Raw genomic sequence first — 27,120 nt, forward strand, 5'->3', positions numbered from 1 at the left:
TCTGGTCATTTTTATGCAGCAATGGATGTAATTCAGTCTTATTAAGAGTGACTGCACTTATTGTAATCAGCAGCTACTCCATCTTTTCGTGGCTATAGATGTATTTTTCATTCATTTCACAACCCTGTTCCGCCATAAATCATGACTACGGTTCCTTTAGATTTCTGCATATAGCAAATATTATGAACTTTATGAATTTTCCTATTAATTAAATAGAGTGCACCCATCTTTCGGAGTTTTCATCAGCGTCAGCAGTATTAACAAGCCAGTACAGCATAGTCCAGTATTGTGCTAATTAAGGGATGTGACCTTCTTTCTCATCTTTACATTAGCCTCATACAGTAATTCATCATGACTCTGTGTCTCTCAAGGGTTGAAATTCATAACTAAGCAAATGCAATACCTTGTAATTTTTAGCATGTTATTCATGATCATCATAACCCAGGGGTGCAATTCATTGTTGGTTCATGCATGTCTGCAATCTAACTCTGTGCTACTAACGCCTTCCTGTGAATTGCTATAGATTTGTGATTTAACTGAGAGAGACGATTGGCCTTAATTTCACCTTCTGACAATGGCCGGTTCAGTGGCCGCGACTACCCGGCATCAGAAAGTTCTCAGACTTGGTAAGTAGTGGCAGCAGATCTTAAGAAAGAAAAGGTGTCAGCCACATACAAAAGTCCACAGAGGAGAACAGGAAAGATGACCATGATGTAATATTTCATGATCACAAGAAAAATGTTACAAGCAAGAAACATGCTAGATATCACAAATAGGCTTATTAGTTCTCCATTTTCTCATGGACTTGAGAGACTGTAAAAGAGTGAAGTTGTGATCATAAGAAAACAAGACATAGACAGGTAGATGCTATGGCTCCCTTGCAATGTTGTGAAAATCATTTTCTATTACTGTAATTTAATTATTTTTTTGGGTGATTTTATCCATTGTTGGTATGGACGACTCAGAAGTCACACAAAATAAATTCACAGTCATATAAATTAGCATTCTGTGTCCATAATAGATGTTAGAGCCCTGCATAAGTGAAGTTAGTCATGGGATTGTGTAAAAAAAACAGCTAAACACAGTCGAAACACAGACAGCCCACACTTTTCTGATCTCATGTTAGAAATTAAAATTGGAATGTTGGACTTCCTCTGTGCTCTTTTAAAGTGTTATCTTTAAAAAAAGATGGATTGCCTTTGTCCCCTGCAACTTTTAAGCTGATGGAAATTATGCTAATTTCAGTGAGAATGTGAATTTTTCAGCACCTGTGGTATTGACCCAAGGTCGAACCTATTAAAATGCAAATCTCAGAAAAGTGAAAAGTGTCTGAATATAGAGAAAGTCTAACAAATGGGGGGTTTCCCTCAAACTACGACTGTCTCTCTGCTCTGAGGGAACTGTTTGGAAGCATCTGGTGGTGAGTCGCATTACCACTGGAAATGTTTTGCTTTGCGCCTGAAATGCACGCTGAGCTCTTTGTGTAGAGGTGTGAAAAATAGAATTTATTAAAGCATTTGTCTAATGTTTTTTCTTAATTATTCCTGTGCTTGTTATTTTCTGTTACAATTATTGGAAATCAGAAGATAATTAAAAAGATAAACATAAGCCATTACCAACTGCAGATCCTTTACTGTCTACATGTTACTATGAAGGACTAAAGAGTTGCCGTTTTATTTTATTGATTTCATCTCAGCCCTTAAGTTATTATTTTAATAAAGATGAGGGGATAACATAGACCAATTTCCAAGGATCCTTTGGAATAAAGAAGATGATGAAGATTTATATTTAGAGCAAGGAAACCAATTAGGTTTACTTGTAATAGCTCTTTTCTTCTCCAGGTTCCATCTATGAACCTCTCAAACTGTCCATTCTCCAACGTGATGATGAGCCACTATGGGAGAAGCTGGACCGCCACTATAATGCTGGTAAGTACACAGGTTTGCTATTGGCAACCTTTCTATAATATAAGGCAGGCTAAAAGTTAGAACTGTAGATAGTACTGTAGATGTATACTGTACCTACAGCAGTAGCAGCAGTATAAGGCTATCTGAAGCAAATAGTGCTGGTGTGCACCGGTTCTTTTACCAAGTGCAGTAATCAGGTTTATACCAGTGCTTAATACATTTTCTATCTTAAAACACATTGCCTACTGAAAGCACAGCCACATGGATGGGTTAATGTATGTGTATGTGTTTTATCATTGGTAACCTTCCAAAAATTGCAGCCTTAGGTAATAGGTTTCCATAGGTCTAAACATTTACCCAGCATGCTCTGACCTGAATTTTATTTCATGCAAAGGTGCTCTGGCTTTACTTGACAGTGCACTGCACTGAACTCAGCAGGTTGTGTTTGACAGTGTGAAGCTACTGTAGTGAGGGATCTTGTGGGCGGTACTGCTGAGAGTCTTATACTGATTTCTCAACACGGGTAGGGGGCTAGCAGGAGCATTTGCCTGCATTAAGTCCTGCTCATGGCAAAGAGCGAAATGCCATAATATCTGTAGACATTAGAGCATTTACATACTCTCCCCTCCAAAAGTATTGGAACAGTGAGGCCAGTTCCTTTATTCTGGCTGAAAACATTGGGGTTTGACATTAAAAGATGAATATGAGACAAAAGATCAACCTTTCAGCTGTAATTGATAGTACTGATTGATAGTTGCACCAACTCTTCCTAAAGCTATAGTAGTCAACTGTTGGAAATTAGAAAGCAGTCGCTTAAGACAGAAAATCGATCCAGTCCACTTCACTCTGCCCAGCTCTTTAGGTGTCAGTCATATGAAATTACAATTAAGAAGGATGCCAAAAAGCTTCTCATTCAAGAAGAAATAAGTACTGTTCTCTGATTGGTCAGAAAAATTTAGCAATTTGTAAATGAGTAAATGAAATCAAACTAAACCTACATAGATGTGAAGGAGATAAGAACCTAAGAAGGACACCAACCAATTAGTAGGTTTACAAGTAGTTAGTGCAACACAATCCAGGTGCTGTTGCTGACACATACAGTGTCAAGAAGAAGTATGTGAACCTTTTGGAATTTTGTGGTTTTCTGCATTACTTTGCCGTACAATGTGATCTGATTTTCATCTAAGTCAAGAATAGTAACAAACATGATGTGCCTCAATGAATTACTATTATTGAGAAAAAACATAAAAAACTCATAGTGCTTGCAGAGAAAGTATGTAAACCACTTGGAACAATGACCTCAAAAAAACTGGACTCAGATGCTATCATACCTGAAGTCTTGTTAAGAAAATTATTTTGAGGGTGTGGACTAGAGCTACTTTGACATGACTGACAAAACCACTCTAACTTTTTGAGTTTGATCCACACAAGAAGAAGATGTTTATGTGAACCACACCTCACCAAAAGAAGCTTTCAGAGAATCTACAATCAAGAATTGTTGATTTACATCAAGGCTGAAGAGGATTACAAAGTGATGTCAAAGACTAGAAATTCACAGTCTACAGTTAGACAAACTATCTACAAATGGAGACACTTCTCGGACTGTGGCTACTCTACCAAGAAGTGGACGGTCAGTCAAAATGACCCCAAGAGCACAACGAACGCTAGTGATAGTTTTACCAGCTGAGTGACGTTAAACTGTTGCAGAAGAAGGACTCGCATTGAGGTTGTGTAATTAAAAGAGCACAAGTCAAACCTCAAACTGTGAGGGGCAAAAACATATAGAAAACATGAAGGAGATATGGCATTTCCAATCCTCATCACTCCATACAGGTCTGCATTTATCTGCCACCATGTTTCGACTCATTTAAGAAGCTCATGTGGCTGGATGACTAAAAATGGCACAGGATTAAATGCGTTAAAATAGGTGCTCACTACTAATGGAGATTTGTTTGTTTGTTTCTATCATGACACAGGTTTTGATGTGTCACCTCATCAAGAGCACCGAAGCAACTGATGCTGTTAATGACGCTTTTGTTTCACTTAGTTAGACCAGTCAGCAATGCCAGAGAGACACTATCCACAGTGGCGGAGCCCTGGCACTGCAACGAATGCTAAACTGAATGCAGCCGTTAATCTTATTCGTTACACCTGTGTTTGACAAGTCAAAATGTCAGCGGTGAGAATGGTCTGTGTCCACACTAGATTAAGCACTTTGCAGGCCTAGGTGGGAGGACAGCAACTTGTAGTTAAAGAGACACGTCGACCAAGGGAGACTGAGAAATAAAATATCTAATTACTCAACGTTTTTTATAAAGTGTTGATATAGTGATAAGTGAAGCTCGCTATAGCAGGTACACCAAATTAGTTTTTTTGTGTGTGTTTGATAGAAGACTAGATTTACCCTCCTTTTTCTCTCTTCTAAAATGCATCTGAGTGTAATGTGCAGAAGGCAGGTCCAAGTGTTGCCTCGGGGCTGTTTGTGGCTGGTATTCTTCTGGATTCTGGTAATTAAGCTCAGGATGCTGTCCTGGAGGATTAAAGCCAGTTTGGCCACTGTGGACATAATCCAAGCTTTTTGCAGTTGCTCGTTTTACAGTAACAAAAAAAGATTCAGTACAGTACAGCAGAAAGATCCTGACACTCTTTGCGTCAGAGCTTATAGTGCATACATAATTTTATATCCCTTCCCTTGCAAAAAAAATGACGTGTGTGTTTTCTTATATATGTCCAGATTTGCAGTTGTACATTGTGAGTAGTAGGAATAAAAAACTTGGCTATAGTCATAATTACACAGCACATGTCATTCCTGCTTGGAACTTGCCAGTGCTTTTCTACCTTCTTCTACATCTATGACATTTAAGGGATTGCAAAACATACAAAAAGGGTTTCCCACTGCTACAGTTGTAGCAGTTTCACAGTGTGTGATAATGTTTCATCTACTGTACAAATCCTTCTTACTTCCTCACATAGTGGTTGAAAGCTTGTGTTCCTCTCTCATGCTTACATTAGTTGGACTGGTTTTTGGGTATCAAGCAGATGTTGGGTTGACAACTCCAAACACATGGTTACATGAGTCCAAACTAACACTTAGGGTTATTGTCATATCATAGGTGAACAAGCTATGAACTACTGATCCTGTTTCATTTGTAATCTCATCAGTATTTATAGAATTTGCCTTTTTTTAATATGCAAACCAACTTTTCACATTGACTGATGTTTGATTTGGAAACCAGTATCCACTGGAGTGGACTAAACTAAGTAATGGAAAAGGTAATTGGCTCTAACACACTGGTGTTAATGTGTCCATCCTGGGATGGATGCACTGTTTTCTCACATTACCACGTGTCTAGATGTGCCATCAGCGTATGGTTGATGGGTATTCATTAGGCTGCGTGTGTATGCGTGTTTAGAAAATAACATGAGACAATAAACGGAGCTTAGTGTGCAACAGGTGTAGCTCTCAGTTGGAACCGATTTGCTGCTATCAGTGAGCGCAGCGTTGCCTCAAGCATCAGCTGCGTTCAAACCCTATAGATTCATGGAGAAAAGCCTCCGCCGAAAAACACAGCGTTGAACACGGGGCTCATTTAATTGTTGTGCTGGGTGGCGGCTGGAAGCGTTTGTCCAATTCTAGCGGGGAACAAAGCCAACATTGTTATCACCAGCACCCAGACCTGCCTGCCAATATACCTGCTTTTTTTCAGTTTCAGGAAGGAAAAGGGGAAGAGAGGGGTGGGGTTAGGGCCACAATAACACAGTTTTCCCCTTCTTTTCACCTCTTTTTCTTTTTTGTTTTGTTGCAAAGCTGCCCTCAGCTCACTCCAAGGCAGCAGTATGAAGCTCGCACTGCTGTTGTGATAGGGCACTTGTTTGCCGTTATCAAGGAAAGAATACCAGGAGAAAGTTTACCTCATAGTTCATCACTCCATCACCTCTTTCTCTCGTTTTCCTCTCCTCTTCTTTCACTCCCTCGCTACTCTATGGTTTCTTATTTATGTGGCAATGTGGCCACACTCCATTGACTCACCCCGCTTTCTGATAACACTGGAGGCAGACAGCGCTATCACTCTGCCGTCTGGCTCACTCCGATTAAGGAATAGAGAAAATAAGTTTGTATTTCATCTTTTTATATGTATTAGGAGCTCGTTCCACAAATATAAAGTTTTCTGAGTAGTTGGTTTTCCTCAGTTTGTTTTTTATATGGTTAAATATGGTTGTGTTTTTAATTCATTGTGATCTTCCTGCTTTGAACACTCCCTCAGAATTTGCAGTGCTCAACCAATTCAAGTCATTCTGCCATGTTTCACTGTTTTAAATTAAACTGTAGCAACACATCTAAGTTGGACTATACTGTGTGAACTCTGACTTTCAGACTCAGTGGATTAAACCATTCAACTTCTTACCTAAGGTAGATATTGTTTGCTTCCTAATCTCAGCCCCAAAAAAACAAACAAGTATTTTTCCCCAAATTATGATTTAATCTTAAAAATGCTGTGGAAGTTTAGTTTGCTGCTGTTACTCTGTCAGCATTTTGAAACCAGGGGCTTTCTGCGGCCGGTGCATTTGTTTTTCATTCAACAGTAACTCGTGCCGCAGATGTTATATTGCAGGAAACATTATGACAGTGTCAGCAGTGTCAAGTAAACAGAGAAGTTATTGTTAAGACTGGCATGAACGATGAATATCACCGTTTGTGGATTTCCATATTTTTCCTGTAGCATCTGCTACGGGACTGTACAGATATCATCGTACTCTTGCTCTCTCATTCTCTTTCCAATCTATCTCTCCGTATTTTTTTTCTTTCTCATCATCTTCTCTCATTTTCTCTACCCTGTCGGTGCAGTGAAATGGCCCATTGTAAAAGAGCAGACTGTGTGCGTCTGAGACATTAGCTGCTGATTTAGTGGGACATTAGCTTGATGGATGCCTAGGAAGAAATCTCCCAACAACAGTTGATTTGCATCCAGAGAAACTTGCAGTCTGAGACGGAACAACGTTCAGCACTCTTATCGTTTGTGCTCTGCATCTAATAATGACTTGCACACAGCAGTGTTTCCCAGAAGATCAAACCTCGAGTCCTTCACCACTCCAAACTGAATGACACCAAAGCAACTTCACCTCATTTAATCTTCGATGCAACAACTTGATCTGACCTATAATCGAGACAGATTTCGTGAAAACATGCAAGCTTCATAAAAATACTGTACGATACTGTATCATATTAAAATGAGTGATGGTAAATAAGAGATGAAGATTCTTCCTGAGAAAAAGAAACAGTGATTATTATAGGACTATTTTCTCCGATAAATTTAATAAAGTTGAAAAATTGAAATAATACAGTTTTTAAGGTCATCAACAATTTATTATAATTTTTTGAACAGTAATAAGAGCCACAATAACTAGAAACATACTTAATGTATGTTTTAGACCTTCAGATATGTTTTTATATTTTCTTTTAAGCCTGCAGTTGGCAACATTTTCAAAATGATCAGTTGAATGTGAGCCATTTATGAAGAATACTCAAATGAATTTAATAAATTTATAAAATACATTTCTGAACCTTTGATTATGTCAAGCATAGTACAGTGGGTTTTGGTGAGTGTGATGGTTAATTCATCAAACAGCCTTTCACATTGGCAAAATTAGCATATACCCAACGGCACTGCCACATTATTGGTTAACGGGAGAGTATTCCAGATTAATCACAGGTGCATCATTTGTGTGTGTGTTTGTGTGTGTGTGTGTGTGTGTGTGTGTGTGCTGAGCGTCCCCACAAAGGCACACAATTGAGTAAAGCAGTAGGGATGTTTGTCTTTGCATGTGGGCCACTTTATAGTCAGGGTTCATCTATTCACATGCAGTTACTTTGATAGTTCTGGGGTTGCTCTCAGTATGAGCCCGGTGAATGTCCTGAGATTAGTAACAGAAATGCGTGTGCATGTGCGTCAGTGTGCACTTCATTAGTGTTATGCACAGGTAGGCTACCTGAGAGGTGCATTATTTCTCTCTGTCAACCTATTTATCTCTCTGCCATTGTGACTGTCGCCTTCAGTTACCCAGTGCACACAAAAGCAGACGTACTCATACACACAGTCTCTCTCTCTCTCTCTCTCTCTCTCTCTCTCTCTCTCTCTCCCTCTCTCTCAGTACACTTTACTTTCAGTCTTTTTACATGCATCGTGTTTCTCCAAAACTTCCACACACATTTCCTTTTTCTTTCTCTAATTCCGTCATCTCTGTCCCCCTTGGTCTCTCTTCCTATCATTCTCCTTCTCTCCGTCTCTCGTTTGCTATGTAACAGACGACAGTGCAGAATGGATGTCCCCTTCATTTGCACCGGCATAATGTTCTGATGAAAAATGAAGTGATCCCTCCAGACAGATTAGTCATCAGTGAGGGGACCTCTGCAGGAGAGAAGGATATGTGTGTGTGTGTGTATGTGTGCACTAGTGCATGTGTGTGTGAAACAGACAAATTACTTTCCCAGAGGCCTTCTGTTTGAGTATGTAATATTTCAGAATATATTATTGGAGGGCTACGGTCTGTTCGTATTAAGAGCTTTCATCTGTTGTTCTGTCCTCGGTAACTAATGCTGAGCGTGAACTGTAGTGAACCCGGACCGTCTTAGTGTGTCTTAGTTTGTCTTCGCTTGTCCTTTTTAGTGCAGTCTGACTGTCACAGTCACAACCCCAGCTGAGAAATGTCCCAAAGAAACGACCTCGGTCAGTATCTACTGTAAAGCTTCCCGGTCATTCTGGTATCACCAAATAATTAATAATAAATTTCCCCTGAAACGAGCTGATGCTGACGCTCTGCGGCAGAGATTCACCCTCATCCCAGGAAACATTTTCAAGTCAGAGGATGCTTCATTGAAATCATGCTTTAGAAGTCTGTTGCATTTGCAACATTTCAGTGACTTTATTCAACACTTCAAGCTGCACCAGGCAGTTTCTAATTTAGGGAAAAAACATTATTTTACAAATTAAATTTTAAACCCAAGATGCCATTGATAGATGTACTACTTTTTGCCTTAGTAAGGATATGGGGCATCATGACACTGTAGAAGAAGTGCATAAACGGCTACATAATTAGATTAATTCATGTATTAATTAATAACTTAGTGTTAATTATTTAATTTTAATTAAGAGTCTAAAGCCACACTACTAGCTAAATGCTATTGTCAACATGTTAGCATGCCCTTAATGACAGTGCTAGGCAGCTTCATTAGTTATTGAGGTAATTAGTTAGAAACCAAAGCACTGAAGAAATCTTTTTTTTTTTTCCTACTTCATTTATGTTTAATTCAAATGCTAGTTTTAATATTATTATTTAATATTAACACGGGGTTGGCATGTGTAGTTTCTTCCCCAGACAACTTGATGTATTACAGTTTACGTTCGAGGCGCAGACATGCAATAAAGGAGGCTTCCTTGGGTGATTTCTTCATTTCCACTCTGATGCTGGTGCAGCAGCAGAGATATGCAGCAAACACAGCAACATGTAATATTTTCTAACTGTTTTAAATGTATGTAAGCATTAGTAACGTCCCTCAGAGGAAAATCAGATCACGATTAACTGCACAACACGATTAAAGCTGAAAAGAAGTGTTTTGGTCAATGCTACTTCACACAGACAACTGTGATGAAGCACAGACATCCACATGATCATCTGGTCTGTAGTTGAAATATCTTGGTACTCACTCCTCAGGATTAGATTCTAGGAAAAGATGAAAATCATACTTGCATGTGCAAGACCTCACGAGTCAAAGCTCTGTCTGTAACTGATGGTGGAGTATGTGCACTTACTGTAACATTCTGCTTTCACAGCTCTAAATTAGTTTTGGCAAATGACTTGCAAAACAGTCGATTCAAGGGTTCTGACGCTATAAACAGTCGCATTGTGGGTCCAACTGATATTCCTCCAGGAATTATTGTTTTTCTTCGCTGTTGCAGCCGTTCACACTTTCCATGTCATAATTCACACTTTGCTCCACTTGAATAGGCACCCATCTGTTATCGCTCTTACACTGTATACTGTAGCTGTATGCAGAACACAAGCTGGAGGAGCACTTCTCCAAGTGACTTTATTACATTAACATTCGCTTACATTCATCAGAGCAGCCGATTGTCTGCCAATTTCCTTTGCCCAACCTTTCTTTCTAAATTGATTTGAAGTTAATTTAATTTGATTTAATTTAATTTCTTTGAATGTGAATATGCATATGAGGAGCTCGGCGGAAATGATGATGCAGGGGCAACAGCTGCACAGCCTGAGGTAGGTGACATGTCAGGCGGTGCCAGCAGAAGACGAGAGCTGTAACCCTCCTCGAGGAGCTGCAGAAATATTATATTTACCTTTACAAATACTGAATACCCTGGGGGGAAAAAAGACCAGAAGCAGTGAGAGAAGATGCCTGTAGTCAAATGCTGCGTGAATCATGCCTGACTCGGCCGCTGCTTCTGTGTCCAGCAAAATAAGAGTGGATCTGACACATGAACGTATAAAAGGTGGATCTTAAATGCATCTGGTACAGGTTGACTTAGGTTTGATAAGAGTGATGCTGCTTTGCAAAGTGTCCTATCTCTTTGCAGGAGTGAAAATAGACAACCTAAGATCATGAAATGTGCGTGCGAACTGCGCGTGATGTTTGGAACAACATTCTCAGTGAAGACTTGTGTTGCAAACTTCTGGCTTTATTTGGGATTGTGTGTCTGGGAAGCATGTGCAGTAAGCTGCTCTTTCTGCCGGAAGAGTAATATTAGAGCCACTTCAGTTGTTTTGTTAAAGTCTGATGGAGCAGTGCTAGCTGTTTTTCAAGTAATGTGGGTTTGACTAGATGACAACAACACGTTTTTGCTAGAATGTTTGAGTCACAACTTTCACGCTGTCTCACTTTCTCTCTCTCTCTCTCTCTCTCTTTCTCTTTCTAGTCAAGTCAACCATTCTGAACTACCAGAGCCCCACCACTGGCCTTTTCCCGGTTAAAACATGCTCCACCTGCAAAGAGGCCAAGGTCCGGGACTCCCTTTACTGTGCTGCTGGTGCCTGGGCCCTGGCTATGGCCTACAGGTTAGTGCACACACATGCTCAATAACACATATTTAACACACGTTTCCTGTTTCCTGCAAAATAAAATAAATGAAATAACCTTTGCCTGTGTGTGGTCTCAGTTGACACTAATTAATGTTAAATATTAAATGGAATCTAGTTCTTTGTTTCCCTGCCTGGTTGCTACTGTCACAATATGATGCAAATTATATCTACAGTAGAATACTACATATTTTCATATATTTTCTTTAGAGTGTAATCTAAACTATTCTAGACACAGACAAAAGAAAGTGTCTTATTTCCAGCCAACAACCACTGGTGAACTGCTAGCTTGCTTATAGTGTGTTTATACAGCTTTATGTGCAGAACAGACCAATGATCCCCAGTTACATCAGTGATAAGCTGCTGGATCCCTTTTTCTCAGGTTCCTGGTTCTGTCCGTCTCTTCAGTTTCACGCTCACTGGGCCTGATCTTTAATCTGCCTCTCTGATTTGAAGGCTCTGCTTTTTTTTCCCCTTTTTTTTCTAGGATTATTCATTCAAAGACGACACTTAAGAATTTCACTAAGAACCGTCTAATCGTCCAAAACTCCTCTATCAATTGACCCCTCTCATGATGCATGCATCCCTCAATGATTACTTTCTAGGGAAAAGAGCACTTCTGCAAGAAATGAACCTGTAATAGGACGAGCAGAGGGGGACGGTGGAGAGAGACAGATGTGGAGACAGATTAGCAGGATGGGGGCAGAGAGGGAAGGAGAGAATATGAAGAGAGAGAGAGAGAGAGAGAGAAAGGAAATGGGAGATGGAGAGAGAGAGTGAGTGGAGAATGAGATTGAGAGGGAAGACATAGGAAAAGAGTGGGGTAAAAATAGTGTACTGCAGTGATGTGACCAGCGGCAGATCCCCGTCATCAGTCATGGCTGCCTCCTATTAGGATTGTCACTGGGATTTAATTAAGATGATTCTCATCTGACAGGCTTGGCTAGTGCTATTACTTACTTCACGCCCAGCTGCAGTGTGTGTGCGTGCGAGAGTCTATGACTAGAGTGGCGGCTGGATTTGCCACGGACCCCTTTTCTAAGTCGACATGATACGTTTTATCCACCACCTTGCCGAGTAACGTTTTGGTCTTTGTGTAATTGCACTCTATGATATATTTTCTTTAATCGGCTGTCAGCTTGCAGTGCAAAGATAGGTTTCTAATAATTTCTCCTAACCTTTTCCTGACACACATTGTATTTGCGGATTAACAGTAATTGAATTAGAAAAATAATATTTGAGACCCTTTACCTGCAATCACTTTTGATGTGTAGGGTCACATCTGAAAGACTGTGTGATTAATGCTTCGTGCACCAGTGAGATTTAAGCAAGGCTCGGCTTTTCCCCCGCGCCGATACACAAAGTCATTATTAGCATGACCTTTGGCATGTGCGTTTGAGGTCTGACATGCTTGCCAGGAATGTGCTGACTGCCACTTCAGCTATAATTGATTGACTTTAGAGTGGTAGCTTACCAAGAACACTGTCTTTAACAACAGCACAGGAAATTCTCTAAACATGTTCTTATTGTTATGTCATTAGAATGCATGTTTGCTCTGAAATTGGCGCGATATAATAACACATAGTGAATAAAGAGAAGTGAATGTGAAGTTATATGCAATGACAGGTCAGTGTATTTTATAGCCACATAGCACTTTATTTTACATTTATCTTCTCCGGTGGACATAAAGTGCTCCAGACTAGGTTTAGTTCAGACTTTATGAATCAACTCTCTGGTCCAGCTTCAGCCTCCTGTACCTTCTCACGCTGGTGTGTGAACACATATTTACGTTGTAGTTAGCATATTATTACTATACTTTACGTGTCATACACCTGAACATGCCCAGCCCTCATGGGCTGACACTGTTCCCAAAGCACAGTACTATTCACACATTACACGCATAATACCAGAACGTGTACCAGCATCTAATAAAAAGCTCAGCAAATGTCAAATGTCTTAAGAAAACACAACATATTGAATCCACACTCATCTGTCATATTAAGCAGAAGCAGTGAAACCAGGAGAAATAAAAGTCTACTAATCTTAAGAACACAGGGCTTTGGTCATCTACACACTGTGTCCTTCCCTCATGTGCCCTCTCTCTTTTTCCCCTTCGGTCCAGGCGCATTGACGACGACATGGGGAGGACCCATGAACTGGAGCATTCTGCCATCAAGTGTATGAGAGGAATCCTCTACTGCTACATGAGACAGGCTGATAAGGTACTTTTTTTTTTTTCTTTTTGACAGCTTCCATTCAGCTCCTGCTCTCGCATTGTGTATTTGCATAAAAGTACCCTACAATTACACACTGCATTACAGATCAAAGGTGTATGCCTCATCAAAGCCTCTCAAAGCTGGAACACTGGACACATTTGGTTCCTCTTTCATATCATAACAGTTGACAATGGGAGTCAGTTGCTTTAGTCCCAGGGGCTTAACAACCAGCAATCAGTTAATTGCCAAAGACTCTGACACATGCGCATCAGTAGGGCGTGCATGACAAAACTCACCATCTTATGCACCTTTAGCAGAACCCCATATGTGCCTAATATGCTGGTTAATTTTAAAGGAGCATTTTAAAGGAGCTTGCTACAGTATGTCGCCAGTGTGCCTTTTCAAAGCCATTCTGTTTCATCCTGCCTCGACCTTGACGACCTAATTTAGGGGAGAGCTTTTCTGTGTCTTAATTACAAAGCTGCGTTTACACAGTTAATTACACAGAGCAGCGTTCGTTACAGCCCCGTCTCCAACACTTACGGAGAACATGGCATTTTTAATGGAAATGAGACACGGGGCCACTGCTGGGCAAATATAACAGAGCAAACACAGCAGCTGGGCCCCACTGTCAGCCGGTATTATAGTGTGTGAGGAATCAAGTGTTATTGAATTATTATAGGAAGTAATAATATTGACTTTTTAGCTCAGGAATACAAAGAGTAAAAGTTACTTTTCATACTTCTCATTGGTTAGGTTTAAACACAGATAACTTCAGTGTGATCAATCTGCAGACACATTTAATTTGAGAGTTTCCTTTGTTATGTTGATGACATATTTTCTGGCAATGCTACTTGTCTAAAACTGCACATGCAAGTTGTGAAAATAACTAAATACCAACACCTTTGGAGCCAAGTAACTGAGCTCTGTGAATAATGCAAGAACTGTCACTGCTGGGAGACTCAAATGTATCTCCACTGCAACCAGGCATTACAAAGAATGGTCTTTTAATTTGTTTGTTAGACTAGTACAATGACCTGTACGGAACAGCAGGCGTTCAAGTGCCTTACTAATTTGAAGCTCATTCTGGTGCATTGCAGCACTTGAAACAATAAACTAAGATCTCTGAATTTCCCGAGAGCAGATCCACTTGATACTGTGGCAGAATCAGAGAGACCTCTAAACAAAAGTAGGTTTATAGAAACATTAACAGCAGTACCTATTGTTAGCTGCTCACAGAGGTAGCTCTCTTTCTCTCTCCATCGCCTCCTCAGTCACACACACACACACACACACACACACACACACACACACACACTCACACATTTTAGCCGCTGTGGGATAGCAAGAAGTGGAACAGTTTCAGTAAAAGTGGGACAGAGGGTCTCCACTATGACCTGACTAAGAGGCAGCAGAGAAAGAGAGAGAAAGGTAGTGCGCCAGCAACAAGAAGAAAAAGGGACACAACAGAAATAGGAGGGGGAATAATAGAAAGTACTCAGAGACGAGAGGTTGGAATGAAGAGGAAGAGTGAACAAGTGCAGGGAAAACAGATACAGCGATTGGAGGGGGGGCTTGATGATGGAGAGACTAGTGAGAGAGGTGGAGGGAAGAGAAACAAACAAGGTGAAAATGGGACAAAGGGCCAATTATTTATAACTCTGTGTGACGGGAATGGCAGCCCAGCTGTGATTCGGTGTGTAGTAGTTGAGTCGATGCAACGAACACACACACACACACACACACACAAAGCCACCAACAAACCTCTGAACACCAAACACGACTAACAAGTTGTAAAGGGTTTTTTATGCGTTTGTCGGAAGCCAAGTTACAGTTTAGTTGCACAAAATCTGAAGCTAATCTGCTTCAGAGCAGAGTGTGAAGAATACCTTCTTGGGTAACTGTACGTGTTCTGTACAGTTCATTTCAGTGGAGTGCCTATGGATCCACGCTGCCCTAGATTTTATGTGACCTTAATGTTAGAGAAATGAAAAGTGAAATGTAAGTTCTTATTTCAAACAACAATTGTAACGGGAACCCCCACCTGCAGCCACAAGCCAGACAGAGTTGGAAAGTGGACCTAGGTGCGAAGAGGCAATATTCTCCCTTCACATAGAGAGCCAACAGCTAATGATAGCTTTTCATAGGAGATGGCTCCATGGAGTCGTGCTGTACATAGTTACAGACACTTTTAAATATTTGTGTGTGGTGAACGTTCACCTTCAGTAACTGGCGTGTGACCCCATTTTGCAGCAGGAACTTGAACTAAAGATTTTCATTAACAGTTTATCAACCCTGCACATCTGCTTGGAAGGATCTGATTTACAGAACAGCTTCAGCTTCCTTCTATGACCTTCCTACTTCAGGTTCTTCCACATCATATCTGTAGGATTAAGGTCTGGTCTTCGACTCAGCCATTCAAAAACAGTAGTTAGTTCTTTGCTTTAAGTTTTCCTTGGTAGAATTTTACTAGAAATGTGTAAATATAAATGTTTGGTATTATTTGGTGTCAGGTTAAACCAAATTTTTTATTGGTTTAGAGTGAAAGAAATGAAAGAAATCAAAAAGACTGCTCTAGTCTGAGCGCTAACTGTGACAGATGAAACAGAAGCATGTGAAATAAATTTAGGCTGGAAGAAGTATTGGATAGAACATGTGGAAAAGTGGAGCAGAAACGAGGCAGAAGAAACAAAGACATAGAGCGACAATCCTCACAGCAGAGGTTAAGCTAGTTAATTGTGTATTAGAATGTGTTCAAGGCTGCTGCTGTGGTATAATGTACCAGTGGTGAAGAAATGAACTGACTGTAAACCTCCTCTCTCTCCCTCTCTGCTCCCTGCTTGCCCCTGACCTCTCTCTTTCATCGTCTCCTCCTCTGTCTCTGTGTATCTCTCTGCCAGGTGGAGGAGTTTAAACAGGATCCCAGCCCCTCCAAGTGTCTGCACTCCGTGTTCCACGTCGACACCGGTGACGAGGTTCACTCCTACAGCGACTACCACCACCTGCAGGTCAAGTGGACAAATGAGACAGCCCTCAACTGATATAATACAATTTAAAATGACTTTTATATAGATTGGTGCGCGTCTCTGGCTGTGGTCATGTACCTGATGTAAGGCGAGGAATTGTATGAGAAGCAAAGAAAAAAAGCCCATAAAAGGTTTAATATCTTCCTCTCTCAACTGGGCATACATGTACAGTTGGAAAACAGACTTGTCCTCAGAGGTGTATGTGCATTCAGTTGGCACTAAAACAACTGATTCTTCTGTCAATGGTATCGACAGAAGTCAATTCAGTGTGTAATGTTTGAATAGAGACTGCATTTCTACTGAAAGGTGCCAATAAGTCAAGAGAGGTGGATAGAAAATCAAAATGAAACCACAAGGTTACTTTGCCGTGACAGAAAAAAGTCAAACATCATCAGGGCTGTATAGACGTTAAGCACTTACTGTATATCCACTGTTATTTCTTTTCCAACCTCTTTACCGTGAACTAAATTGCATTATTGATGGTTCCAGTCTGATGCCAAAGGCCTAATAGCTAATATAAAGCTCATGTCTCACGTCTCTGCACCACGCAGGAAATCCAAGCCAGCTCTACTGACAAATGTTAGAAAATCACACAGTGTACAAATGACAGTCATTTTTTTTAATGCTATCTCATCCGCTCTCTACTCTTCCCCATGTCATTGCTGCAGATCGATGCCGTTTCTCTGTTCCTGCTGTACCTGGTGGAGATGATCTGCTCGGGTCTGCAGATCATTTACAACACCGATGAGGTAAACCGACACTAAAACGACTGACGTGCTGATCAATTCTGGGCAGGGATTTGCACCTTATTCTGTTTATTGGTCTGATATTTTTCTGCCCAATCCATTTGCAGCAATCCATATCCCTATGGAGTCCCACAAGGTTTAAAACATCATCTTTTCCCATGTAATGTAAATACTAAAATATTGAAGAAAAGTACATTTCCTTATGCAGGATACTATAATTTGTGACTACATTTTGGAATTGAATTGAATTCAAGCTAATATGTGCAGTTGACCATGTTAATGCCCGTGTACAGCATGTCGAACTGTGCATGTGTTCAGAAAATCCACCACTGTTCACCTGTTCTAAATTTGGCTGTGCCTCCATGTCTCCAGCAGAACATCGGCTCCTAAGCAGCACTGTGATAGCGGGGAAACATGGCATCAGAACTAAGTGAGAGTGTCAGTCGGATTGTTATTCTAAGCAAAGAAAGACTTTCTCAGTATCAAATCGTGGCTAGACGGGAAGTTTCTAGAGGGGGTGGTGCATGGCACTGTTATATGCTATGCAGAAACTGGATCCGAATTTAGAATTTTATCCAAAGCTTGGCCAGAGAGACAGGAAAGAAAGAGATAGAAAAACAATTTCATCACAGATAGAGACTTCCCTAAATAACGAATACAACACTCTAAAGGATTTAGAGATTGTACATGACAACTGCACTTTCACGTTTTTCTGCTTATGGCTTCTGTCTGTGCGCCCATGACAATCAAGTGGTTTCACTGTAAAACTGTATCTATTAAGACCAATATGTGGCAACTAGTGAGCACCATATAAATCTAAACTAACACGATGCTGCCTCCCGAGGATCCACGTAGATGCCATAAAACAAGGCCACAGGGTTTCTACAGTCAGTATGATGTCCCCTGACTCCCGTACAGGTCCTGGAGCAGACAGAAGTACAGATTGGGGGACAGTATCTCACTTTTATAGCACGGTGCTCTTTTATATTTTTGCTGAATTTTAACGGGGAAACATTTAGAGGATTTCATCATGGGGGCTTAAATGACCTCTCGGGAATCAAACTGGTTCCATCTTATTTGGCAGCATGCCAACTTATTACGACTGTTGGGGAAAACAGTTTCTACGACATTTTATTTATCCATCCGCTGTCGGTTTTTGTCTTCTCAATATTTGTAACTTAAGAAGAAGGAAGAAAAAAAAAAGGCGGCGTGGCTGTTAGGTTTACACACTGCGTTGCTTATTGTGTAGCCCTCAGGAGCAGTTGGAACTTCATTAATTTCGTTTTTTATAGTCTTCTCATTCACAGCCTTACTTGCCGCCACGGAGTGGTGAAATTTGTGCCGCTGGTGAAGGAATCCATTTGTTTACTAGATTGGAGCTTATCTTAAGAAAGTAAGGGCATGGTAAAACATTATGCCTCTAACCAATTAGTACAGGCAGTCTTCCCTTTGTTTACTGAGCTGCTCCGCGTGTAATAACTGCTCATTTTTCTCCCTTTCTCGCTGTTGATGGCAGAGTAGCAGCACATTGACAGTGTTACTTTTTCTGTGAGGGCAGCCCTGTTTGTGCAACAGCCTTAATTTGTGAGTTTAAAAAGCGCTTATTAGCTTCAAAACAAGCAGCGCGCATCCTTCTGTTGACAAGCATCAAACCTGCCGAGCATCACAGGATCATTTGTTAGCTGCTCCTTCACCGTCACTGTGAAGTTCATCTGCGTTTGGTTAACTGAGCTGGAAGCTGCATTGCAGTATTTTTTTTTTTTTCTTTTCCCTTCAGGTGGTATAGGAAGACTGCACCGTGTCCTCGGAGGAGATACACCGTCGACCCTCTTCCACATGCCATTTTCAGTTTCATGCAGCATGAAATGGAGCATCTCATTAGTTTGTGTGTGTGTGTCAGCCTGTAGTTCCTCAATACAGCTGTATGGATTGTTTCACGCTCAGAATGCTGCCGAAACATGGGTAAAAGCAAAATCACATGCAGTATGCTTCTGCAAATGTGTGCAAACTGCCACTGAAGAAAAGAAAAACTGGCAGGTCGTCTAGCAGCAGGGACACAGAGAGGCTCGTTTGGCTGGTGGGCAGCAACATTCATTAAGATACCATGAAGATACTAAAAAGCTCCCCTCGTTAATCACTCCTCTCATAAAATCCCAAATAAGAGACCCAGCAGCACACCTTTCTCTTCCCCATCCTCTTTCACAGACCTATTTTAAAGTCTCGCACTAGGTCTATCTGCTCATCTCTTTCTTCCTCTTTCACTCACTCATCTCTGTCTTTCCTTTTTTTTTTTTCTCTCTCTCTCTCCCCCGTTTAGTCATTTTAGATTAAATCTCCCATCACTCAAACCCACACACACACGCATGCACTGCTACTTTCAGGTCTTTTTAATGATTCAAGGCCTTTAAGTCATCACACATTTTATGTCTCTCCCTTTTCCAGATGTGCCTATTGATTTTGACAAGTCTCTTTCAGACACCGTGGTTTTTTGGTCACAGCCTGTGTGGGCTAGATGATAGATCGGAGAAACTCCCCAACTCCTGATTACAACTTAAAAATTATGAGGCCACCGTTTTGCTTGGCGAGGAATCAGGGACACCACTGATGATTTCTTAGCATCAGTAATAAAAGGGGCGACGCGCTGCGCCATGGTGCTGTTGGATGTTGTGATCTATGTCAGCTAAGTCTCCTGTCATGTAGTTGTGGCAGTGAAGCTCTAGCTTCTGTCGGATTTTGACCTTGAGCACTGATGAGAAATCAGCAGATTCTGATTCCACTTCCACCATTTTTGTATGCAGGTGACTGACTGTGTGTTGGGATGGAAACATGTCCAGTACCGGCAGCTCTGAAAGTCTGTGTCTGTGTTGCATCCATTCCTATGTCCCATAACTGTCTGTGTTTGATGTGTGCAGGTTTCCTTCATCCAGAACCTGGTGTTCTGTGTGGAGAGAGCCTACAGGGTACCTGACTACGGCATTTGGGAGCGAGGCAGCAAATACAACAACGGCAGCACTGAGCTGCATTCCAGGTGAGTCAGAAACCCAGCACACGGGCAGTGTGCAAAAATGAATATACATATCAGACTATGAATTATGAATATTTACTGCCAAACGCTGATATTAAGTGCCTTTGATTGGACACTTTTCTAAGTTTCAGACTTATTTCGATTGTGTTATTCATAAAGTTTGTGCATCTGGAGCCACCACGCTTCACCAGTAGCTGTTGGGAGCTGTTTATGATTCACCATGATGTCAGTAGATCAGATAGATGGTACTGGTACCACAGAAAAGCTACAGTCACAGTTTGACTGAAGTAAATTTGATTTTCTCCTCAGTGCCACTGGGTAGCACACTGTAGCAAAAAATAAATTCCCAGTATATGTACACACAGAGCTTTATAGATTACACTGTGCCACACTGCGAGGCTATAAATTTCACTGTTGCATGTTGCCTTTTGTTTTGGATTCAGTTGCCTGTGCCAGTGCAGAGTGTGTGTGGGTGTGTGTGATAACAGAGGAGTTGAAATTTTCTTCAAAAATAAACTGCAGTAAACAGTCAACGCCAAAAGCAACAAGAGAGCAGATGACTGTTAAGTGTCTCCGTAACACAACACGACATACGTATCTATGAATGGGCAGTTGGGTAATTAAACATATTGAAATAGTACGTTGAAGGATATAATAGAAATAAGACGGCAGAGGAAGGAAGAGGTGAAAAAGCGAAAGAAGGAATGAGTTCCAGGAAGGAGAAAGTAAGTACGATGCATGCAGTGATAGTCCTAAAAACCTTTGTGATTGATGAGGTATTTATCCCCCTACTCGCTGTCTGGATGTTCCCACAAGGTTTGAGTAAAGGGGCCAGCTCAGGACGCCGCAGAGAACTGGACAGGCGTTCTGTCTTTGGTCTGTTTAAATGTAATTGTATGACAGGTGAGACAACTTACAAGAGCAGAACATTTATACGTTTTGTATTTCAGATTCTTAAAGTCCATTTAAGCTTGGCTGTCTGCTTTTAGACTGGAATACAAACATCAAACACTAATTTTATTTTAGAACTAGCTTCTATATATCTAATAAAGCTGACTTCTTCAAAGTAATCTAACAGAAATATAAATTGATCTGTATGTCACATTTCTTGGATTTTAGACCAGTTTAACACTTGAATTCACTTTAGATGTTTAAACCTGCAATTAAATTCAAACTGTTACGTACTCACACATTAAGGGCTGTTCCGCCAAGTATCTGCTCTTTTCTTGGTACAACTAGTAACTACTAGTAATTATCATGTCTAGTGGAGCTAGCTGAGTAGGGATAGCGGCGTCACTACTGAGAGGGCTATAACAATCAGAGGGAACTGTATATGGAGCCTGAGGGGCCAGCCACAGCTACATTAGGAGTGTAACAGTTCGGAAACCTGGCCTCATGTTGCGATTCTTATCTTCATGATCTACCCCCCCCGTGACAATCGCCACCAAACTGCCTTGCAGACATGCCATATTTCCCAGAAGTTCTGAGTCTCCTGCACATTAATCCTGACGCCCACACATTTCACACAATATCTCAAATATCTGATATTTACATTGAAAAACTAGAGATGTCATCTTATGATGTGTATCAGTGTCAGTTTAAAGCACTTTTATAGTGGAAATTTCAAACTAACACAATTTAGCTACGTGACCTTTATCATTGACCAGATAATGTGTATTAGAGAACAGTGTAATGGATTAACACTCTATTAATTTAACTTCATTAACACTTTAAATTACTGTGACAGTAAGGATCTCAGACACGTGGTATAACACCATCACTGTCTTAAGCCATTGGAGTCAAGTTGCTGTGAGTTTTTCTTATGTGCTCCCACCTGATTATCTTCCAAGGTCGAGTTGGCCTCCCACTCCTCCCTCAGTGTCTTGATAAAGATCCCCAATTTCTGCCATTGCTTATCTCTGGGAAGCATGTTTTTTTTTCTTTCTCCAACCATTCAAGGCTATTGGCAGCAGCTTGCCAAGATATCCCCAAGAAAAGATAACAAATTCAATGTAGTGAAGAGGCACTGTGCCGTATGCTTGTTGTATTTCCTCCCCTCGTGGCCATGCTTTGGATTTCCACAATTAGTGCACTAGCTTATACATGTAGTTGCGTAATACCAATTAACATGCCGCATGCAAATAGCAAGCTGTGTCAGGGGCAGATTCAGAATGGTTCCATGTAAACAAGATCTGTGTAAATGATTAAATTGAGCAGTCATTTCTACTCTCTAAGTGCCAGTGGGCAGAAAAAAGCTTAGTGGCAATGAACGGGGATGGATGTGTTCATTTTGGCAGAATATTCATTTGTCCATATCAAATGAAATGATTCATTTTATTTGCTTCTGCCTCATGTTTATCATCACATTCAAATGGTTTTAGTGGAACTGTGTTATTTAAAGGAGCGTATCTGTTCTGTAAGCGCCGGGATTTCTTGAAATATCTGGAGTTGTAATGAAGTAAATGCAGTTTTATTACACATATAAAAAGGAGTATTTGTGAATATTTCATCATTGTATACTTTACAGCAGCATACAATGAAAGCATCATAGTGTGAATGTGCTGTAATAAACTGTAAGTTCTTTCTATGTGAGTTTCCATCCCCACTATATTGACCGTTCTATGGACAGAAACCACAGATGTTCTCATTTCCTTGGCACTGTCATACAACTAAAACACTGGTTATCTTAGAAGTTAGAATTAGTTTTTAATTGATTGTGGATATGGTGGGTCATTCATTCATTCTTCTAATGGAAGATGACTGAGGAGGACTCCACTGTTGAAAACAAATCGCAAAAAAAAATACATTGCATATTGACAAACCACAACGCTTCTAGGAGCTGAAGAAGTCTCATTAAGAGCTACTGATATTGCTTGCTTACAGTGAGCAGCCTCGAAAGGTTGTGCAACAAAATGTTAAGTGAATTTTTGTCCAGGCCAGTTTCATTAGTTTATTTTTTTTTTAAACTTCTGTTGAACCACAACTCAAAAACAATGTCTGAATTTGATGAGTTAATGTTTAGTAAATTTTTATTTATCATTTCGTACTTTTGTTAGTTTCAAGTTTTTTCAGTGACCTTTGTGGTTTTTTCCTTTCTCTAAAGGAAGGGTGCCAATAGTTTTGTCTATGTCTGTAAGTCTTGTTTGGCTGCAGTCTTTTACCTATGGAGCACTTTTTGATCTTTCAGCTCATTGTATTGGGTTTATCTGGAGAGAGAAAATATCTCGTATGACAGAATCCTGCCGAAGGAGCTAGAAAATACCTCGATTCCTCCACCCACCCAGATACGGTTGGACCAGCACCGTCCTTCAGCAACAACCCCTCTGAAAATCGTGCTGCATTGTGGGGCAGGTTGTGAAAACAGTTGTCCGTGAAGTGCCATGAAGAGATAAAAACACTTTCTGCAGGTCTTATCTACCTCTGCATGAACATCCGAACTAGCACTAGCTGTGGGCCGAGTGTGTTCACTCAGACGTTCACTTCAAGCTCTGGGCTTCAGAATATATGTGTAACATGGGTACCCAACACAAAAGTCAGAACAAGAAAAGCATAATACGACCCCTTTAAGACTGAGAGAATGTGTCTTGTATGAGGTCACAGACTTACAGACTAGTGCAACATTTTCATCATGTGGATCTTTATTTTGTTACTGTCAGCTGAAACTGTTGCATCATTAGGTTGTTTTGGTCCTGTTTCCTAGCATCACTTTTTTAACCCCCTGCTTCCCGACTAAGCATCATATCTCCTCTGTCTCTGTGTGAGGTGATGACAGCCTTGCTGACCAGCACTGGGACATTTTGTGTGTGTGTGTGTGTGTGTGTGTGTGTTTATACAGCCGTATTTTCAGGAGAGCTCTTTTCAGGCTGATTTAGCCTGCATTTTAAGCATCGATTCAGGCTTCACTAATGGTATTGAATGCATTTCGATATGTCAGCAGATCTCTTAAAAATCATCGCCAAGTTTCCTGATACAATATAATATAAAATGTTTTTCCCTAGGCAAATCTTGGCAGGGTAGAATGGGAAACATAATGGCAGTGAAATGGATTCACATTTAGTCAGCATTGCAATCACAGTAGCCAGCCAGTGTGAAATTCACTATTTTTTTTTTTTTTTTTAAGAGATCCATTATCTACAGTAGACCTCAATCTCAAGAGTCTAAAGCTTTATTGAATCCTAACGGATAGCTATTTAAGATTTAAGTGTTCTTTTCTTTGGGGGGGGGGGGGCTTCTGACGATTGAAAACGTATTGTTTAAATCACTGCCTTCATCACAGCGACACATTTGTTGTCACTTTTATCAAATGCTGGAAATTCTTTCGAATCTGCTCCATTGTGCATCAGTGTCATCTCATACTGTGAAGCTGGAGCTGATGCCAGCTGGCATTGGGCTTGGACAGGTCTCCATTCAATCACAAAGCTTGTATAATTCTCAGTGTTTTCTTATCTTTACAGCTCTGTGGGCTTGGCTAAAGCTGCTCTGGAGGCCATCAATGGATTCAACCTTTTTGGAAACCAGGTATCTAAGTAATTTAACTACTCCACTCCTATTTCCTCCTTTTCATATGAGACCTAAGCCACACTTGTATTTGTCTCTGTTCTGATAGGTGGCCTAGTTTCTAATTCTGACCTTCATAGGCCAATTACAGCTCTATACAACAGTGAAATATGCACAATGTGTGCAGCGCCACCACCCTGTGTTAAGGATCACCTCCCTCAATAGCTTAATTTATGTCTGTTTTTACAACAAGACACCATCAGCATAATTACTGGAGTGCTGCTGTCATCAATGCATGGCTGTTGGTCCAAGTCGACGTTTGACCATCAGGAGATGCATCTGCCGTGTTTGTGTTTGGTTCAGCAGATTGTTTGTGTTCCTGCGTTCGAAGGCCATTGTTGATGTTTGTTCCTGGTTTCCCTCTGAAGCTCCTGGTCTGCTTTGCACTGTCCATTAGTGACTATGTTTGCTTTTTGACATTCATTAAACCTGCTAATGGATTGGAAAATGAAGCTTTCCACTTAGCAAGCCTCATCTCTTATTATCTTTTCTTCTTCTTTTCTCCACTTTGGCATCTGCCAGTGATGGCTTCTTCGGTCATCTAATGTATCTGAACGTGGGAGTGTTTGCCTGATTGTCGCCCGGGTGTAGAATGAGTGGACATTAAAGTCGCTGTTTGTGTTTCTCTTCTGATCAGCAGCAAAATGAGGAGTTTAACCATGCCTGGAAATGGATTTTGTCATCGTAGCTTGTAGAAAGAATCAATTTATATACGGGTGGGTGCTTTATGGTCCATGCTGTTCAGGGCTTCTGTAAGTGTGAGTGTTGGTCTCTTACCCAGCCTCTTGTCCCTCTGTGGGAATGGAAGTGCTACAAGCTATCCAGTTGCTTAATAATGATCTCTATCAATCTTGATTTCCCAGCTGACTGTCCTTACTTCCAACAGCAAATGTAACTTCCCCAACCCCCTTAACTGGAACATTCAGTACATCCTGAACTCCAATATCACATTTTATACTGGCTACTGACTCTTGTGGGTGTGTGTGTGTGTGTGTGTGTGTGTGTGTGTGTGTGTGTGTGTGTGTGTGTGTGTGTGTGTGTGTGTGTGTGTGTGTGTGTGTGTGTGCCACATTTAGCCTTTGTACTAGATGAATACACATGCAGCTTTCCGTTTTCATGAACCCACCAAGTCAAACAGTGGATGCAAAGATAGCAGTTCCTCTGTGTGACAAATTGCACCTTGTGGATAAAATTGATCTTGCAAAGAGGAGGATCCTCCAACTATAAAGCCAGTCGTTAAATTCACAGAGCAGTGTACACATGGCTGAACAATCAAATGCTAAATGGTCCCACTGTGTATCTTGGGACCGTCACCTAATTCACATACAGTCAAGAGCAGAGATGTATTGGGGCGGACACACTCCCAGCTCCATTAAGCTACAGTACAGTAAGTTACCTTCCTGGGCCGACATAAATGTAATTCACCAATATCAATGCACAGAAAGTGGTGTGAAGTCACTGTACATTGTATCATTAGAGGGACTTTAAGGGGTAATATATAATTCCATTACATTTCTCTGTCAGCAGTTATTAGCTGCACATAATAACGTACATAAGAGCTGTGAGACTCATGGTTTTCTGGAATAGTTTATGGAGGTCTGTAACTGACTTGCAGTATACAGCTTTCATAATTGAGGTGCTGGGCTACTGCAGACTGCAGGTTGTAGTTTTCTCCATCTTTCCATGACAAGCGCAATTAAAGTTTTTACTTTCATGTTTTTAATACCGTATCTTTTCTTAGCATCCCGTAGCTTTTTGCTGGTAGAAACTCTAGCCGGGTCAGTTGTCCCAGGCCCGGGGTCAAGCTTGTTATTTTTGTCTTCCTAATTTCTTGACACAAGCGATGGTCAGAGCACGGTGGAGTGCAGCAGAGCATGGCGGAGCAGGGAGAGGGCTGCCCAGAGAACATGTGGTTGATTTTGAGTCTCATGCTTGCTCTAACTTAAAGCTGCAGTACGCAACTTAACCTAACAATAGCATGAGACAAGATCAGTTCTCTCTGCTCTGCCCTGCTCTACCTTGTTCTGCCACACTTTGCCCAGCACTTCAATTGATAGTAGGATTAGTGAAGAGGCAGACAGGAAATATGGGACATTAGAGGGGTCATGACATTCAGCAAAGGTCCCCAGTCAGACTCGAACCAAGACACTGCGTTTACGTGACATATGCTGCAACCATTTAGCTAAAAAGGTGCTGTGGTTGCGCTCTCCTTCACTGCCTCTGTACTTTGCCTATAAGTTGCAAGTTGTAGCTTTAAGCACAGTAGCATTTATGAACATTACTGGGTCTAGAGGGCGTTTCCGGCTGTGTCATATTTTTTTGATTGATGCCATGCCATTAAAAATGCCTTTTATTTAGTCTAAATGAAAGCAAGGTTCATGATTGGAAAAATAAATGTACTGGCAGTTGAAAGTTGTGCTAGTTTTCAAAGGGACTAAGTAATGTAGGAAAAGATTAGAAATATCTATGTTAATAAATGGATAACATACATAAAACCTGTCTGGGATATTTCTGCTTTATTAAAAAAGAAAATGTGAGCCTGCTGAATGA

General features: G+C 40.8%; 1 protein-coding gene across 2 annotated transcripts in view; it reads left to right on the forward strand.

The window, feature by feature from the left end:
* phkb (phosphorylase kinase, beta) overlaps nucleotides 1-27,120 on the forward strand; it is an 80,500-nt gene that overhangs the window by 1,373 nt on the left and 52,007 nt on the right. The window contains exons 2-9 of one of the 2 annotated variants that reach the window (XM_026377868.1): nucleotides 524-626; nucleotides 1,842-1,928; nucleotides 10,841-10,979; nucleotides 13,123-13,222; nucleotides 16,117-16,224; nucleotides 16,911-16,991; nucleotides 19,901-20,016; nucleotides 24,468-24,531. In XM_026377868.1, coding sequence (XP_026233653.1) covers nucleotides 575-626; nucleotides 1,842-1,928; nucleotides 10,841-10,979; nucleotides 13,123-13,222; nucleotides 16,117-16,224; nucleotides 16,911-16,991; nucleotides 19,901-20,016; nucleotides 24,468-24,531 — 747 coding nt within the window. In that variant the 5' untranslated portion in view covers nucleotides 524-574. The remainder of the gene's footprint in view (nucleotides 1-523; nucleotides 627-1,841; nucleotides 1,929-10,840; nucleotides 10,980-13,122; nucleotides 13,223-16,116; nucleotides 16,225-16,910; nucleotides 16,992-19,900; nucleotides 20,017-24,467; nucleotides 24,532-27,120) is intronic. The other variant, XM_026377867.1, reaches the window with a different exon arrangement.

The sequence above is a fragment of the Anabas testudineus genome, chromosome 3 (genome assembly GCF_900324465.2).
Source record: "Anabas testudineus chromosome 3, fAnaTes1.2, whole genome shotgun sequence".
Lineage (NCBI taxonomy): Eukaryota > Metazoa > Chordata > Actinopteri > Anabantiformes > Anabantidae > Anabas > Anabas testudineus.